Here is an 18,792-nt window from a genome sequence, read left to right as displayed (position 1 = left end):
AAATAACCTTAAAATTCTTACAATGCATTGATTTCCATAATGATATTTAAATGATCCAAATTTGTACAAACCTGTTATTTCTGTTATTTATGTCAAATAAGAAAATAAATTATCTGCAAAGTATTAGCTACCCAAGTATCGCTTGTTCATAGTTGCCTTAAATTTTTTCACTCACTAAATAGAAATACTATTTTTTCATAAGTTCTCTAAAAATAGAGGTTCCCATTTTATCAATACACTGTTTCCAGTGTAAAATTATTTTTAAACATTAGCCAAATATCTTTGTACTCTCCATTTTCCATTGAAAATGACTGCTTGCTATTTTACTTATTTTCCAGTGCTGTGAATTGAGTCACCTTTTATAAAGGGATATTTTTCTTTCATAAAACAAAATTAATTTTACTCTTTACAATCAGAAAGGCCACGTGCCATATTTATCTTAGTAACCTTCTATTCTTTGGTGCTTTTCAGTTTCGTTTTTTTCTCTACTGGGAATAAGCATTGGCACACGTTGGAGCATTTGGAGAAAGCTCCGACCTCCTCACATCATGTTAGCCTTTAATTAGGAAACCCTGGGTTCCTTGAAATACTTAACAAGATCTCTCTTTTTCAGGTTCTCCCTATAGAGACAAAATCACCATTGCGATTCTCCAGCTGCAAGAGGAAGGCAAGCTGCACATGATGAAGGAGAAGTGGTGGCGGGGCAATGGCTGCCCCGAGGAGGAGAGCAAAGAGGCCAGCGCCCTGGGGGTGCAGAACATCGGTGGCATCTTCATCGTCCTGGCCGCAGGCCTGGTGCTCTCCGTGTTTGTGGCCGTGGGAGAGTTTTTATACAAATCCAAAAAAAACGCTCAATTGGAAAAGGTAAATGTCACCTTTTTACAATTTAAAATGATGGTTGTTATAATAAAAGAAACTATTTTTTATCTTTCCAACCAAGGGTAGTGCTTAGAAGTGTGACTCTTAATTGTCTTCTGCCATTCATTTATTACCAAGGTTCCCAGAGAGGACGCATGATCACCTTCGTGATTTTTTAATTTAAATGTAGTATGTTTAATTGAGCCAGCTTTGGGGCGAGTGACTATTTCTCCTCTCTTGAAGCCTGGAAAAAAAAAAAAGAGAGAGAGAGAACTGCTTGGAGTCTGAGCCGTTAGACTAGTGGAGGAATATAATTAAGGATGGAGACAAAAATCAGAAGCTATAATAATGAAGGAGAAATACTTCTCTGCAATTAAAACGTGTTGTGAGATGCAGTGCTGATTATACAGTTTTAAGACAGAGAGTAAATAAAATATTTATTTGTAAAATTTTAATTGAAAAAATCTTAATTTGCATGTGGAAATTACAATGAACTTTTTAAAATTATTGAATGTGTGAAAATATTGTGGGACGTTTTTGGCATTGTTATTCTTAATGAGCCGTTTATTTCCTTGCAGTGTCTTTTGAAGAATATATATAAACGTAAAAAATATTGAAATTATTGCACTTTTTCTTAGGATTTTAAAACATTTGGTGTTTTTAATGTATAAATATCTGTATATTCTAATCTTTGCAAACTTCATTCAGATAATGTATTTCCAGTGCTATAATTTTTTTAGTTCTATAAATACGAGGAAGAATGTTTATTTTTTAAAAATCTCTCTTTTAGATGGTACAAAACAATTTTTGTTCTGAACATGTAACAATGCTTTAACATTTTTAAATTTTCTACACTTTATTTGTATCTAAAGATATCTTCTTTTTAATTAAGAAAAAACAAAACATTTTTGGGGCTTAACTAGTTAACCCTGCATAAGAGTGAGACCATATTTGAAAAGTATATGAACTTTTTAAATAAAGATGAAGAGTAGAAACATGATATTTAAAAACATCATACATGAATAAGGGCAAATATATTCTACTAATATTCTTTGAAGCACTTACATCCTTAAAACTAATTTTTAAAAAGAAAAACATTTTCTTACATTGCTGTGTCTTTAATAATTTATGTTGCAATTATCCTTTCTAAAATAAAATTTTTTGATACAGCATTTTAACATTTTCACTTGACTATAGTACTTAACTCTTAGAAAAAATGTTTTTATAAATGAGTAATTTGATGGGTAACCAGATCAAATTTTTAAAAAAATTAAAAACAGCACAACTTATTTTTTCACAACATTAAAGATGGCTATGTGCTGACTTGGCTAAATCAAATATTTGTTGCTCTTGTGGGACTTACAATAAAATCTAAGTACACATTATATATTATAATCTTCTTTATGATGTCAAAATGAGTTTTAAAATCAAATCCAAAAAGTAATCAAAGACAAACAGATTAACTCATCAATTTTGATTTATATTATAATTTCTCAATAGATGTGATATTTGATTAGTTGATGTTTAAAATAAGTCCAAAATAATGAAGAAATTTGGTTTTTCTAGTTGGAACCTTAGATTAGTCATATATCATGATTTTCTTTCTTGTATAGCTCATTATTAAAATAAAACTAAGGAATTAATCTCTTGATAGTATGTGGTATTCTATTGTCCTTGTTTCTTTGTGTCCTATACTTGTTTCCTTGTGTTCCTTTGTGTCCATGATTTACCTAGATCATGTCATTATGCACAATCCTATCTAATAAAAGAGCAATATGCAAATTAACCATCACTCTGCGACAAAATGGCAGCCCCCATAGCCACAAGATGGTGGGGCTGAGTTCCCTCATCCCTGCTGCCTGCGGGGACAGATCCAGCCTTCCTGCTCCACCAGTGCTGCAGAGTCTGGGCCCATCAGCCCTGCAGGGGTTTGCACAGACCAAGTGGCAAAGCTGGATCTGGACCCAGACATGGCAGACAGAGCCCAGACTGCAGGGCTTGTCCGCTTCCTTAGTAAGGTGGTGGCGGGAACACCCCAGGCCCCACAGACAGAGCCAGGACAGCAGGGCTTGGGAGCTTCCTTAGTGTGTTGGTGTCGGGAAAGCTCCCAGGCCTGGCAGACAGAGCACGCTGCAGGGCATTGGGGCTTCCTTCGCATGGTACATGGCAAGGCAGGCAGAGAGCGGAGAGCAGGGCATGGGGGTTTCATCTCCATGGCTGCAGCAAAACCCTCAGAGAACTACGGAAATGGGCCTGAGCCATCAGTAGGACATCCCCTGAGAGATCCTGGATTGTAGAGGGTGCAGGTTGAGCTGAGGGCCCCCCATGCACAAATTTTGTGCACTGAGTTTCTAGCTGCTTTATAAACATTCTGCTTAAAAACAGAAGAGTGGATATAGAGATTTAATTCTGTAAAATACTTTTATTATTATTATTATTATTATTATTATCCTACTAGAGGCCCAGTGCACAAAATTAGTGCACATGGGGGTGTCCCTCAGCCTGACCTGCACCCTCTCCAATCCCAGAGCCCTCAGGGAATGTGATAGCATAGGCCCACTCCCCATGGTTCTCTGCTCTCTGCAGGCCCTGCCTGCTCCACACCATGGTGACTATCAAGCAGGCTGTGCTGGGAGCTACCTGCAGGCTGCACTTACCTGTTCCCAGGTCGCCATGGCAATGGCCAAGCAGGCTGTGCTGGTAGCTGTCTCCTCCCTGCTGTCAGTTTCCACAGAGATGGTGAGATTAATTTGCATACTCACTCCTGATTGACTGGTGGGTGTTGTGGAGTGGTGGTCAATTTGCATATTTCTCTTTTATTAGTGTAGATATAATAAAAACCTAATATGCTAAGTGTCTGGTCAGCCAGTCAGCTGTTCAACCAATCAAAGCATAATATGCTAATTGTATGCTTGCTAAGGACACTCAATTTCTCACTATGATGTGCACTGACCACCAGGGGGCAAATGCTCCAACCAGTAGGTTAGCTTGCTGTGGGGGTCCTGCCGATCAGGACTGAGCAAGATGGGCTGAACACACCCTGGAGACCCTCCCATGACCCTTTCCTGCTGGCTAACCTCCTGCCTCCCTCCCTGGCCCTAATCGTGGGGTTCCTCCACCTGGCCTGCACCCTCTCACAATCTGGGACCCTTTCGGGGATGTTGGAGAGCTGGTTTCAGCCCAATCCCACAGGCCAGGCCAAGGGACCCCATTGGTGCATGAATCTGTGCACTGGGCTTCTAGTTAGAAATAATGAATTTGGTTGAATTTTAACATAACCAGCTCTCATGAATGGCCTTATTAAAAGTTATTAAAAGGAATGTACTTTTTTTTTATTAAACCAGATAAAACATTACATTGAAAAGAAATCAAAGAATACAAAAGAAACAACTGTTTTGATAATACATAAGCATTATGTTTCACATTCCCCAATGCTTTCACACATGTCTCCTCCTGGCTTCCACATTGGAAGTCAAACTCCCTAGCTTATCAGACACGTCAGGACCTGTCTCTGTAGTTTTACCTTTTCCTTCCCCGCAGCTGACACTTTCTCCTCTAGCTGCACTAACATACTTTCCATTCTCCAAAGTCATCCATTTTTTCCAAACCTCTTCCATTTGACTTGAGCAACCCTGTGTATTTTTATACCTAGCTTATTTCAGGTACTATCATCATTCCAAAAAGATATTCTCCCCTTTTGAAAAAGTTGAGAAGGTATTTCTGACATTTCAAACCACATCCATCAACAAGCCAAGGAACCTTATCTCTGTGAGGCCTATGTATATCTCCATTCTCCCTTAGCATGTTATTTTATTGCACGTCATACTTGTTGGTTTCTATGTGTGAGTGCATCTCTGCCCACTGGACTCTTAGTTCCTGTAGGAAAATGACCCAATTTTCTGATTTGTACTCTAAGGAAACAAGTAGTGCTTATTGGCATAAGATCTATCTATCTATCTATCTATCTATCTATCTATCTATCTATCATCAATTATCTAATTAATCTTTCTTTCTATTGACTTAAATTAATAATGAAGTTGATTCCAGTGACCTATTTTATAAAAACTACAATAAAGAATGAAAATGAACTGTTTTTATATAATTCAAAAGAATTGGGTTTAGCAAATAAATAATTATGGTTTTATTAGGGTGACCTATATTTTTATTGTGATAAATTAGGTTATTAAACTCAATTTTCTTCATTTTTCTTGAAAAAAAATTACTCATTTGGGCTAAACAGTTTAATACCTTATTTAATTTATCAGAGTTGTCAGAAAATATTCCTAGAATATGCCAAAACTGGTTTGGCTCAGTGGATAGAGTGTCAGCCTGTGGACTGAAAGGTCCCAGGCTCGATTCCGGTCAAGGGCATGTACCTTGATTGCGGGCACATCCCCAGTGGGGGAGTGCAAGAGGTAGCTGGTCGACGTTTCTAACTCTCTATCCCTCTCAATTCCTCTCTGTGTAAAATCAATAAAATATATTTTTTTAAAAAGAAAATATTCCTAGAATTTATTATAAGTTATGCTTGATGGTATATAGAAATCCACAGTTTATTTACACTTATAATTGTGCCTAAAATCTAACTTCTTAAATTAAAAAGATGGTAAACATTTGTGGAACTATTCCTTTGCTCTAATAATTATTTATTGAGAGCCAGGCATGCAATGGATTATGCTTTGCATATTTAAAGCAAGGATTCGCCATTTAGCTCCAAAGTGTTTTGCTATTTTCTCTTCTCATTCTCCATTTTCTTTCTTTTTTCTTCAGTCTATAATATTCTACTACTTTTTAAAAGACAAATAATTTTTTCCATCTCAGTAAGTTGGCAGATATAATATACACTGAGTCTAGTTGAATATGAACATTATGGAAGTTGATGACCATAACGTTTTATATTTCCAAGTTGTTTGATAATTAAGAATCATATATGAATACATTATCTTAAAATAAGAATAGGTTAAAACTGAATACAATGGGATAAGGACACATATGTAATACCTTAATCAATAAAGAAGGGAAAAAATGAATACAGAAGATAATGCTGAAAGAGATAGTCCTTAAATTTTTCAAAAACTCTAAATTGCATTCCTTTTAGATAACCACAAGATGGTGTCTTCCAATTTTTATAGTACTTAAGGGTTTTGATTTTGATGCAGATATTAATGCCACAGTGATACCTTGATTTTTATTTATTTAAACTTTTAAAATAAATACATATTTATTTTTTTCTGAAAGTGTCAATTGACCATTTGGAAAGATACCCAAAAAGTATTCCTTTTCTGAAGTGTCTGAAAAAATAATTAGGTATCATGTGCATTTTTTATTGATTGTCTTTTTTCCGTACCCTTCTGCTGATTTTAAAAACATTACTAGTTAAGGTTCATTCAGTAAGCAATCCAAGAATCAGCTGTACATCCAAAGCAGTTATTAGTCCATTTCAAGTTGCATTTGGTTTTTTGTTTTGTTTTGTTTTTTTGTTTGTTTTTTGGTTTATGCAACTTTATTGAAGAAAAATAAATCAATTACTAGCAGAGCTAGTTGATCACTCATCCATTGCCAACTTGCTTCATTTATTCAGTGCTATATTAAACAGTGTATTGGAAGATAGATTAACTAATAGCTCCAACCCTCCTAACAATTTAAATGAAAATTACAAAATGTTTGAGACCCTATTTTGGAATACAAAGGGTGTATGACTTCAAAAGGAAGTTGCATTTGTTTGAAGGTCCTGATTCTCCCTTCTAACTGAAGAAAGCAACCTAATATGCAAATCTTTGTTTTCTCTGGTATTATTTATGACAATATATTGGTTTTATAAGCATGAATTAGAAGTAATTGTAATAATTTGAATTTTTATAAGAATATTTTATAAATAACCATGGTTTATTAATTTGCTTAATATTACTGTTTCTTAAATATTTTAATGTGTCCTTTTTAAAAAGGTAGGCATAATTCTGCCGTCTTTTGATTTCCAGCAATAGTAATATAACATACATTTTAACTTTTTGTTTTTGTCTGATTTGTATACAAATATTTTTCCTATGTAACTGAAAATAGGTTAGGCTGTACAAATTGTTTCCATTGAACACATTAAACACAAATCTCTGAGTTTCTTGGACATGAACTAAAACTTAACAGAAATATTCATTTTCTTATTACTTACATTTAAACAAAGTATAGTGAGTATATCTGAGAAATAAAAATATAAGTTATTGCTCAGATATTGAATTTGTAACTTATGTGTTCTGTATTGGACACATATAGTTATTCTAACTTGCCTCTAAAATGATTTATGTGTATATTCAGAACTACTAAATATTTATATTTTCAGTATATAGTTCATTTTAGTCAATATAGTTTGTTTGTTTTTTATTATAGAACACTGGTAAAATAAATCTAAAATATCTCTAAATAATGGTAATTTTCCAGTCACTGGAAGTTCAAAAACATTTTTGAGGGCACATAGAATGTCCTTCAGTCTATAATTGAATAACAAATGTAAAAGGCATAGAAGGACAAATTAATGAAACAATGCAATTGTGGAAATTTATGGAGAAATGAGAATGGTTTCATTTAAACCTGAGATCCTGGGTGAAAGTTTACTCACACAGGAAACATTTTTCAAAGTTGGCTGAATTTGTATTTCATGTGACCAGAAGAATGAAAACAGATTGTTCACTGATGCTTATACATAAATTGCTTTCAGAAAGTTGAAATATTAGTTCTAACAGAAGCAATTTTTATTTAAAAAAAAAAAGTCATTTATTGAATAAGATATAGGAATGCAAACGCTGCTATAAATCATTGTAAAGAATTATAAAGTGCCAAATAAATCTTCAATAATGTAAAATTTATCTATAGAGCATGTTGCTATTCAGATGTTAAACGATGTAAATAAGCTTTGGATAAATAGTCCATTTTGTATTCTTTTATGTTACTGCTTTTCTCTGCAAGGTGGCAGATCATCTTTCAATTTCCATTATGGAAATTCCATATGAGGGATAAGTGGATGGCTTTTAAAAATGTTTTTATATGTAAATATAAAATCACACTTTAAAATGAGATGCCAATCTTTGTTTTACTCTATAAACTACTTTAATGTTGACAAAAGGATCTTTAAGTCATTTCTCCAAATGACTATAAATGATGTGTTAAAATTAAAATTGTAGCTTGACAGGTAATAATTTTACTTCCTCATTTTTATAAACCACTTTAGAGCTTTTAGAGCATAATATTTTCTTGGGTATGAAGTGATCATGACAACTGTGTAAATATCCATATTGTTCAGATGAGGATAAGTATTTCAGGGGTGAAGTATATTTCCCAAGGTCAAAGATATCTCAGCTAACACTACTTATGCTATATCATATTCACAAAATCAAGAGTGAATACTTAACTATTTCTCCTAATAGTTTTTTTCTTTCTGAAGCTGCATTGATAAAATGTATGGAGTGGGAGTTTGATTTAGATAAACAGATTGTAGGCTTTGGTCATAAGCATAGTTATTTCACTTTCTTATTCTTTAGGGTGAATTTTGAAATGATACAGACTTGGAATCATTTCTCAACTTTGTATAACCTTGAATAAAATTACTTCACTTCTCTATGTGTCTTTTAAAATAAATAAATAAACAAACTACAAATATGCCATAAATTAAATGTTTTAATAATTAAGATAAGTAATTTACATAGGTGGGATTTTTTGCATGTGTCTGATAACTATTGTTATATTTATTATTATTTACAAAATGGATACATTTAACTTGCGGGGCCTTCAGAAAAGAGAGCTCTACTGCAATTAAGCATTAGTTAAATTGGATTAGATAGATAGATAGATAGATAGATAGATAGATAGATAGATATAGATAGATATATTATTGAAAAATTGTATCATTATGACTACCAGCAAGAATGTGATGATTAACATTGCTTTTTCTTAAAATGCATTTCATAGCTGTGTTGACTAAAGTGGTGTTGAAACTTGACTGAATTTATTTATTGATTTTTCCAGCTTAAGTAGGGGACATGTACAAATGTATAATGATGCCTCATTTTTCTCTGTCTCATTATATTTGCAAAAAGCATATCAAGATATTTGGTGACTGTTTCTGTAAGAGTCAAGGTTTCTGAGAATATTTTAATCTTTAGTTATGTTTATTATTGTAAAATAATCCAGGCAAAAGCGTGGATGCTTTAGCATTTTATTAATTGAAAGGGGGGAATCACATATTTCTTTTTGTCCCTTAATTTTTTCTCTGATTTATTGTTTAGTATTCAAAACATTAAAGTTATTAAGAACATACTCCAGGTAAAAGACTCAGCTAAAATACAGCTCACTGTTAATGAGGCAGGCTAATATAATGAAGCATTAATAAAGTGGAAGTCAAGGAAACGGCGCTTCTCATTTACCTTTGATATCAGTTATGTGCATAACCTTAGGTAGATATCTTGACTTCTTGAGTTTTAGTTTCTCTACCTGTAAAGTTCCAATGATTAATCAATAGAATCATTAAAGAACTTACATATAAAGTCTTGTCTGACTGCTGCACAGCTAGTCTATATAATGTAAGTTTTTCAGAAAGATGGCTGCTATAAAACTGAATATCAAGGTCAAAGTTACTAAATATATAATTTTTTTACATGAATGTTTTAACTAGTCATTTTTCATCTCTCATTGCTTCACTATTGCATTTATACAGCCCCAGGTCCATTCGTTATTTTGATGTATAGCATTAGCTATTTGATATTCTTAGAAGACTGCCAATTAAAAAGTATAAGTCTAAAGCAAGGGTTGCATTAAATTACATGTATTTTATTCATTTAATATACCAATATTACATAAAACACTGCATTATATATACTTTTCATCTCATTTTCATGGTTTAGTTATTATATAATGTGAGATCATTTTATGCAGAATTTTTATATTTCTTTATTACCTGTGATGTGGAATTCTTGGGCAAATGGCCTACAGGATCAGGAATTAATTGGAAAAGTGTCTAAAAATGGATTAGATATCTATAATCAGTAACATATATATATTGTCTTTTTAATATATTTTATTCATTTCAGAGCAGAAGAGAGAGAGAGAGAGAGAGAGAGAGAGAGAAACATCAATGATAAGAGAATTATTGATCAGCTGCCTCCTGCATGTCTCCCACTGGGGATCCACCTGGCAGCCCTGGCACATGCCCTGACCTGGAATTGAACAGTTCATATGCCAACACTCTGGTTCATAGGTCAACGCTAAACCACTGAGCCATGTTGACCGGTCATTAACATATAATTTAAACAACAAAGACAAAATCAGTTTGATTGACATGTGCTAGTCGATATTCAAACACTGAGCTGCACAGTATGAGAGAAACAGCTTGAAGATGTCTTGATAGAGCTTAAGTAGGAACTGGATGCAAAAATGGGTAATGTTTTTCTAAATGAGTATCAAAATACTATGTAATTTTAAACTATCAAAATATAGGATAGTAAGATGTAAAATACAGTTCTGTCTTAAAAATATAAATATAGACTTGATAGTAGTTTATAATATTTTATGGCTATTTCTGCAAAAGCCAGTTTGGCTCAGAGGTAGAGCGTTGGTCTGCGGACTAAAAGGTCCCAGGTTCGATTCCGGTCAAGGGCATGTACATTGGTTGCGGGCACATCCCCGGTAGGGAGTGTGCAAGAGGCAGCTGGTCGATGTTTCTCTCTCATCGACGTTTCTAGCTCTCTATCTCTCTCCCTTCCTCTCTGTAAAAAATCAATAATATATATATATATATATATATATATATATATATATATATATATATATATATATCGGGTCTAGTAATAATTAATGTCGTTTTTAATCTTGCTTGGCGTTGACTTGTATTGACATAACCTTCAAACACATGGTATCTACAGAATGTGTGAAGTGCAATTAACAAGTTTTGCTTGAAAAAGTTTGTGTTTGGTTTGGTTTTTGTTACAAAACTAGGGCTAAGAAGATGGCGGATGAAGAGCATATTCGGCACTGCATGCTTTACGAGTTCCAATTAGGAAGAAAAGCAAGTGAGGCTGCAAAAAACATCTGTAGTGCTCTTGGTCAAGATGCAGTTAGCGCCAGAAAATGCCAGCGTTGGTTTGAGAAATTTCGCGAGGGAAATTTTTTGTTAGATGACAAGAGTGGTCGAGGCCGTGTGTCCAATTTTGATCAAGAAGCTCTTCAAGCTCTTTTGGTGCAAAATCCTCAAATTACCCAACAAGAGCTTGCGACAACTTTAAATTGTTCACAAAAAACAATTTCCAATCAACTGCATGCACTTGGCAAAGTCCAAAAGTTTGGAAAATGGGTTCCTCATGAGTTGACCGACAACAACCGTAATCAAAGAGTCACAATTTGCAGTTCGCTCCTCTCTCGTCAAAACCGTTTGTCGTTTTTAGAGCAAATTGTTACCGGAGATGAAGAATGGGTGCTGTCTGTTAATTTGAAAAGGCGGCCTCAATGGTTGGACAAAAATGAGGCTCCATAGCCCACGCCAAAACCTGATTTGCATGCAAAAAAAGTGATGTGTGTTTGGTGGAATTTTAAAGGAATTCTTCATTATGAACTTTTACCATCTAACCAAACCATTAAAAGTGCAGTGTATAGTGCCCAATTGGAAAGGTTAGCCCAAGCTTTAAGAGAAAAAGAACCTGCGCTGATTAATCAGAAGGGCGTAATTCTTCACCACGATAATGCATGACCACATACTGCAAGAATCACTGCTGAAAAACTGCGCCAGTTGGAATGGGAAGTTCTCCCTCAACCTGCATATTCTCCTGATATTGCCCCTTCCGATTACCATTTGTTTTGTTCTTTGCAAAACTTTCTTCTTGGAAAAAAATTTAATAATGAAGAATGCCTCAAAAATGCATTGACCAAATTTTTTGCATCAAAATCACAAGAATTTTACAACAGAGGGATTAAAATGCTTCCTGAGCATTGGGCACAAGTAGTAGAAAACAATGGCAACTACATTGTTGATTAAATTTTGTTGTATTGTTTAAATAAATTCGATTTTAAAAAGTATTAGAAAACGACGTTAATTATTACTAGACCTAAAATAAATATATATATATAAAATGACTATTTCTAATTTGGATGATAAATGAGTACATTTATTCAACATGAAAATGATGAGTTTAAGTTTAAAAAAATCAAACTGGTTGCTTTCCTTCAGTGGCTGTTTTTCAAAATGACAGTGCTAAATATAAAGATCTTAACTTAAAAATGTAGTTTAAGTCATTGTTCAATGTGGGGCATATTTACAACTGCATCTCTAATATTTAAACAATGATGTGCTTCTCTAAGTGCTGTCACATCTATTATCTACTAAGCATACCTATAAATTATATAGTTAAGTTATTAAGAATAAAGTATTCTATAACACCAATAATGACATTATTTAGAACAATTATCTGCAGATTATGTGTTGTCTTATTATGCCCAAAATAAAATTAGATAGCTTTCAAAACAAGCAATGCAAATATAGTCAAATTAAAACTTTTAAGGTTCCCAGACCCTCATTGTTTTAAGAATGAGAGATGTGTAAATACAGGTTGCCTCATTAATTACAGTGAATTTTATAATGACTTTTACTAACTTAAATGCGATTACATGCTAACAGCTCAAAGATGTAAATTTTCATTTTCAGGAATCTTCTATTTGGTTAGTGCCACCCTACCATCCAGACACTGTTTAGTAAATTTTGAAACTTACTAAAAGAGGTTTTTAATAATGGTTAGTATCCTTGTGCCTTTCTTTTTTCTTTTTGTAGTCTGTTATATTAATGTGGAGAAACATTTTTGTTATTGTTTTCACCCTGAAAATGTTACTTATTTAATGACACAATTTGTGCATTTCCATCCCTACGAAGTGATTTGAAAAGCAAAATAGTTTTCTTTATTTTTCTCATCCACTCCATCCCCCTTATGCTTTCTTCTTCCCTTCCTCCTGCTTCCTCTGCTTCTGTTTTTTTCTCCTTTTCTCCCTCTTACTTCTTGATGACTATAACCCAGGAGACTTCTGTTAAGTGCCCTTGGGTTTTTCAAAACCTATTTCACAGTTTAATAAAAATACATTTAAAAATTCCAATCATTATATGAAGTAGGAAAGACAATTTGTCTCTATCAAATGACATTAGAACTTTAAAAATCAGACATAGTAATTTTTTTGAGCATACAGCACAAGGAAATAACTATATTTCACAATCATCTCTACCATCTCAACTTTAGATTTTTGTATAAATCAATATGGAATTTGTATTCTAAAGCTTTAAAAAAAGAAAATAATATGTGTCTGCCCTACTGCCACAAGTAAACAGGACTTTATGACATTATTTAATTCACTATATTGATTCCAAACTCTTGCTCAAATGTAAAGGTTTTCATAGTTTTTGTGAAGGATTAGAAATAGTCTGTCACATAACTTTATTAGATAAAACTATTTTCACATATAGTTGCATTAGTACATTAAAAAATGCTGGCAAAATTCAGCTGATTAACAGAAAAATTCACAAAACTGGTAAAATAGCGTGTAATCAAGTCTACTGATTGATTGATTAAATTTTTACTTTCTGATGGCTTTGTAAATAGATAAAGCCTAAAAATGATCATGGTCAAGTTATAGATTTACAGTTTTCAGAGTTTCTAAAATTGTAGCTATAAGTTGTTTAGTTAAATTTATAACTATAATTTACTTAAGGTAATTTTAAATGATAAAAGATGAAATTTTCTTTTATCTTTTAAATTATAAAAGATAAAAGGTTCTAACTTTGGGGCCAGGCTTTTTACCTACATTTTTATATTACTTAACATCATACATTTTATAGTACATGAAATTTCTTTTAAATAATTTTTTGTCTTTATTTGTGATCTGACATTATATAAGGGTGCTAATACATTTTATTTCTTAACTTACTAGAAAAAAAATGTATAATTCCATTGTTGAATGAGATTTATAAGATTTTCCCCCTAAGAAAATAAGTTGTTGAGATCACTCTATTTGTATAGACAAAAATTAATTAATATATCTACTCTATATATCTTTTAAACTAATATAATCAAACTGCCTAAAAACCAAGTTTGCCAAGAAGAGGGTGTTATAAATTATGTAACATTTGAGACATTTGTTACTTTTAAATGAAGGCTTGTTTCAAACAATTCAAAATTATTCACACCCTATTGTGTTTTTAAGTGTCATTAGCATTAAGTTCTGACCTTGTTGTATTATCTAATCAATTCTTCTGTTAAATGTTTCAACAGAGAACCAAGATTAAGTTACCTCAAGACTATGTATTCCTTCCCCTTTTGGAGTCAGACTTTTCCATTTCTACAGTGTTGTCATCATCACCATCTTCATCATCATTGTCATCATGTTCTTAATAAGTACATCTCATAGTAGGTATAAAACAACAAGAAACACTGTGTCCATATAATGGCTGTCAGATGCCCAAAATTTTTTAATGGAAATATAATTTATGGATTTCAGAAGTGCATAATTTAACATGATAAAAGAGCATAGCAGTAACTCTATTATTTAATGGGGGATCATGTTTAGCAACATCATCCATTGTGAGTACTAATAAATTAATATTTTACTAATTTAATGTTATTAAACAAATTCCAAACTTTCACCTGATTAAATAGCTTGTATACATTGCATTTCAATAAGCTTCTAAAATGTTTTTAAGCAATTTAATTAGAAACATTAGTTAAATAAGAATTAAAGTATTAAGGTCATATGTAGCTATTCTTTTTTTAAAATATATTTTATTGATTTTTTACAGAGGAAGAGAGAGGGATAGAGCGGTATAAACATCAATGAGAGAGAAATATCGATCAGCTGCCTCTTGCACACCCCCTACATGCCTTGTCCAGAATCAAACCCAGGACCTTTCAGTCTGCAGCTCAACGCTCTATCCATTGAGCCAAACCGGTTTCGGCGATATGTAGCTATTCTTAATTCAGTCAACATTTAAAGAGCAACTACCGTAATAACTTGATCTCTTACCATTCAGTGAGAGGGATACAGAGAAGACTTAGAGGCCAGATGGGAAAATATTATAATGAGTTAAAAATAGCAGAGGGGCAAAACTAAATTGAGTGAAAATAATGAGTCTGGTGAAGTGGAAAATAATTACCTAATAAGTGGAAATTTGAGTAAGGGATACAATCGGATAGACGTGAAGGATGAAAGAATATGGCATGGTACCAGAGCAAAGAAGAACAAAGGAGAAAAACTTTGGAAATCCAAGCAGAAAGGTTGTATGTAGAGAAAAAAAGAAATGGAGGAGGAGCAGAAAGAGGGAAAACTGAATCACAGAATTCATGATTCTAAAAATAGGATCTTTGGATTCCACCTATTCCTTGCATGAGAAGATGCTATTAATAAATTATGTTTGAAAAATAGATTATGCTAATAATTATGAACCTTTGGTGAAGGAATCTGCTAAAGAGTTGGGAAGACTATTTAGGAAGCTATTCAGGAATCCTTAAAAGAAAAGTGATGAGATAGTCAGGAATGGACAAGAGGTACTAGGATCGAAAGTTTCAAACTTGGTTATCAGGATACCTTGCTGGAGTCTCCACTGTAAGCTGCAAAAAGTGACTTTCCTCTCTCTGAATCAATTTTCTCTGTTAGATAGAGGCCTACTTTAGTTAAAATGTTAGTTTGTCACAAAAGATTATGTGTGTGCAAAATATTTGAAACCTAAGGAACGTATGTAGTATTAAATATTTTTATTCTCTATTCTTTTGGAATTAGCTTAACTTGATAAACAGCAAAGAAATAAAACTTAAGTAAAAAAAAAATAAGTCCTCATATGCATATTTGATTAGGCTTATTTAGTTATGTTTTCATATCACTTTCTGGAATTGTGTTAATTTTTCATCCGTGTTCACATTTTTGGTTGTTTTCCACATTTTTAGTTTTCACGCAGAAAGAACATCAGTCTCAACCCATCTGAATTTCAACTACAATATATAACTGGTTTATGAATCTTATTTATATGTAACTAACATATGTATCTCAATTAGCTGGGGAGGGAGACTAATAAATTTTGTTGCACAGATATGACTTTGTATTGGAATTTTGAGGAGCTTGTAATAATGAGCCCCATATATACTATTTTTTTCTAGCAAATCTATTGCTAATGGGATGAAAATTTAAAAATATTTATAAGGTCATTTTTTTCTGCATGGGATAAATTATTTATTGACTCTCAGTTATCAAGCTGACAATGACAAAAATGTTAATATATTTTCATGGATTTTTAATGTGCTACAATTTGTTATTTCATATATTTGTTTGTAATCATCGGCGATAGTTTTATAAGCCTAATCCAAACAAAAAGGTATAATGAATACCAGAAGTTATTTTCCATATTTTTATGTCTTTGTCAGTGTTATATTTTTGTTCTGTTTTGAGATGGAAAATGAAAAACAAATCTATGTTTAAAGAAAATTTTCATATCTCGTGTTGTGATCTAAAAAGTAGTACATTTCTTCTATTTTCAAATATTAAGATTGGATTTCTGGTTATTGATTTGTGTATATGTATTTATATTTCAATTTTAAGGTAGACAGATATATGTTTTTATTCTAATTAATTTTACACCTATAAAGCTTTACATGTGCTTTATATGCATTCCAGTTGGTAGTTCATTTCACTATCAAGTGGAGATTTTCTTTAAACTAGTCCACTTTTATAAAATATTATTAATTATCATGTGTTGTCTACTAAAAGTGTGACAATTTGTTCTAACCTTCTTATTGAAATATTTCAAACCTTCAAGGCTGGTTACGTTGAAAGTCTGTTGAGATTTATTTTAGTTTGTCTCTGCACAGTGAGAGTTTATCTGTTTGGTAACATTTCATTTTCTGTGTTGTTCTGTAGAGATCCTTCTGTAGCGCCATGGTGGAAGAACTGAGGATGTCCCTGAAGTGCCAGCGACGGTTAAAACACAAGCCACAGGCCCCCGTTATTGTGAAAACAGAAGAAGTCATCAACATGCACACATTTAACGACAGAAGGTTGCCAGGTAAAGAAACCATGGCATAAAGCTGGGAGGCCACACACCCAAGCACAAACTGTCGTCTTTTTTTTTTTTTTTCCAAACAATTTAGCGAGAATGTTTCCTGTGGAAATATGCAACCTGTGCAAAATAAAATGAGTTACCTCATGCCGCTGTGTCTATGAACTAGAGACTCTGTGATCTGAGCAGTTGCAGTGATCAGACTTGATTTACAAGCATCATGGACCAACCAAGTTACACGGGGTTATACTGTTTATCATGGGTTCCTCCCTTCTTCTGAGTGAATGTGACAGGCACATCTTGTGACTGGTTTCAAATGCAGTCCAGTAAGAAATTACAGGTTCTTTTTGAAGTCCAACTGTTGCCAGGAGATGGAATATCAATGCCCCAAAGGTAACCAGTAAAAATGTCAGTAAGAATAAAAATACTTGGAATCAGAAAAAAAAAAAAAAAAAGAAAGAAAGAAAAGAAAACAACAACAACAACCTGTAGCATGACAAGAAACAGTACGGTCTTCTGAACACCCAGATAATAGAGGTGGTGATGTTATTAGCCCCCAACAACTCAGTTCAGTGATCATCTGAATAGACAATATGTGTTGATAGGATGTGAAAAAAAAAATGTAACACACAACAAATCTGAATTTCATGGCAAGTGGAATATAAAACATATCTTCATCAGTGTTTTTCTTTCTTTTCTAAAAGTCTGTGTCACTGGTTGAGATAGAGATGTCAATTACCAAGGCAATAATGGTTTTTGTTTTTTGTTTTTCTTAAATTCACCTGCAGGTGATTTGACATGTAACTCTACCGGATCCCTATCTAGCCACCTATCCTCACCCCACCCCGTCCCCCTTCCTCCAACCTCACACCAAGAATAAAAAGCAACAGTTGGTTCAGAGATTCTGAATTGAAAAGGATAGTATTTTGCAATCTTTGTCTTACGTTATAAAAGAGGAATGGGTATTGATAGTGATGTGGAAGGTGAAGCTTCCATTTTAACATTCAAATGTGTTCATCCAAACCCTAGTTCCTGCTATAAATGAACTTGATGGAGCCCGGGCAGACCTCGGTGAAAGGAAAGAGGGGACTGGTCATCTGTAGAAAAGGATGTGCAGAGAACTTTGAAGTGGACTGCATTTATCAATACAGTCACGGTGTTAAATGAACAAAATTCTTGAGCAGTTTTTTTTTTTTTCCAAAAAATGTTCAGGTTTATTTGTGGAAATGCAAGATTTCTATGAAAATAGTTTTTGTATGGAAATTTTTGTAATACTTTTTATCAACAAAATAAGAACACGTGTTCCTGTCAGGGGTGTTGATGTCAAGCATGAATGGTAGTGCGTGTGCACCACCAACGTTTGGTGAAAACTATTTTTATCAAGAAAAAAAAAGGAATCATAGAAGAGAAATATTTTCAAGTTAGATAATATAAAAGTTAGGTGCACTACCACCACTGCTTACCATGCCACACCCCTGGTTTCCATGAGGCTGATAACATACTGTAATGAACAATTGTGTGTAAAATGGTAAAAGACACAGACTTCTTGACAACATTGTGATAACAGTTGAGTGCACACAGTTTGCTGTTTGAATCCAATGCACAAAATTTAAAAAATATCATTAAAATTATGTCCATTTTACGTTCAGCTTTGACTTTCATTTTTCTTTTGTACATATAAGTGAACGCACAACATCTTCATTGCATTGAGAGAAGTATACTTCCTGGATCTTCTTAGGTCTTCAAGGATGGCCGCATCCCAACTACCTGGAGAAAAGAAGAAAAAAGGTTGGATGATGAGATTTAGGGTGTAATTGTTAGACTTAGGATAGCAGTTATAGAGGCAACAGTACTTCATCTTACCTCTTTTCTGAATG

At 33.2% G+C, this 18,792-nt stretch overlaps 1 protein-coding gene across 7 annotated transcripts in view; it reads left to right on the top strand.

Moving 5' to 3' along the window:
• The window catches only part of GRIK2 (glutamate ionotropic receptor kainate type subunit 2), a 534,217-nt gene extending 515,654 nt beyond the window's left edge, over positions 1-18,563 (top strand). For 3 of the 7 annotated variants that reach the window (XM_036414148.2, XM_036414147.2, XM_045572768.1), the window contains 2 exons: positions 614-864; positions 16,777-18,563. In XM_036414148.2, coding sequence (XP_036270041.1) covers positions 614-864; positions 16,777-16,941 — 416 coding nt within the window. In that variant the 3' untranslated portion in view covers positions 16,942-18,563. Of the gene's footprint in view, positions 1-613; positions 865-12,535; positions 12,622-14,144; positions 14,284-16,776 lie in introns of those variants that run through there. The other 4 variants (XM_036414149.2, XM_036414150.2, XM_036414151.2 and 1 more) reach the window with 4 other exon arrangements.
• Positions 18,564-18,792: the final 229 nt, after the last annotated feature.

Source organism: Pipistrellus kuhlii, unplaced genomic scaffold (assembly GCF_014108245.1).
Source record: "Pipistrellus kuhlii isolate mPipKuh1 unplaced genomic scaffold, mPipKuh1.p scaffold_m20_p_5, whole genome shotgun sequence".
Classification (NCBI taxonomy): domain Eukaryota; kingdom Metazoa; phylum Chordata; class Mammalia; order Chiroptera; family Vespertilionidae; genus Pipistrellus; species Pipistrellus kuhlii.
The sequence above is the reverse complement of the archived record's forward strand: the minus strand, read 5'-3'. Positions and strand labels throughout refer to the sequence as shown.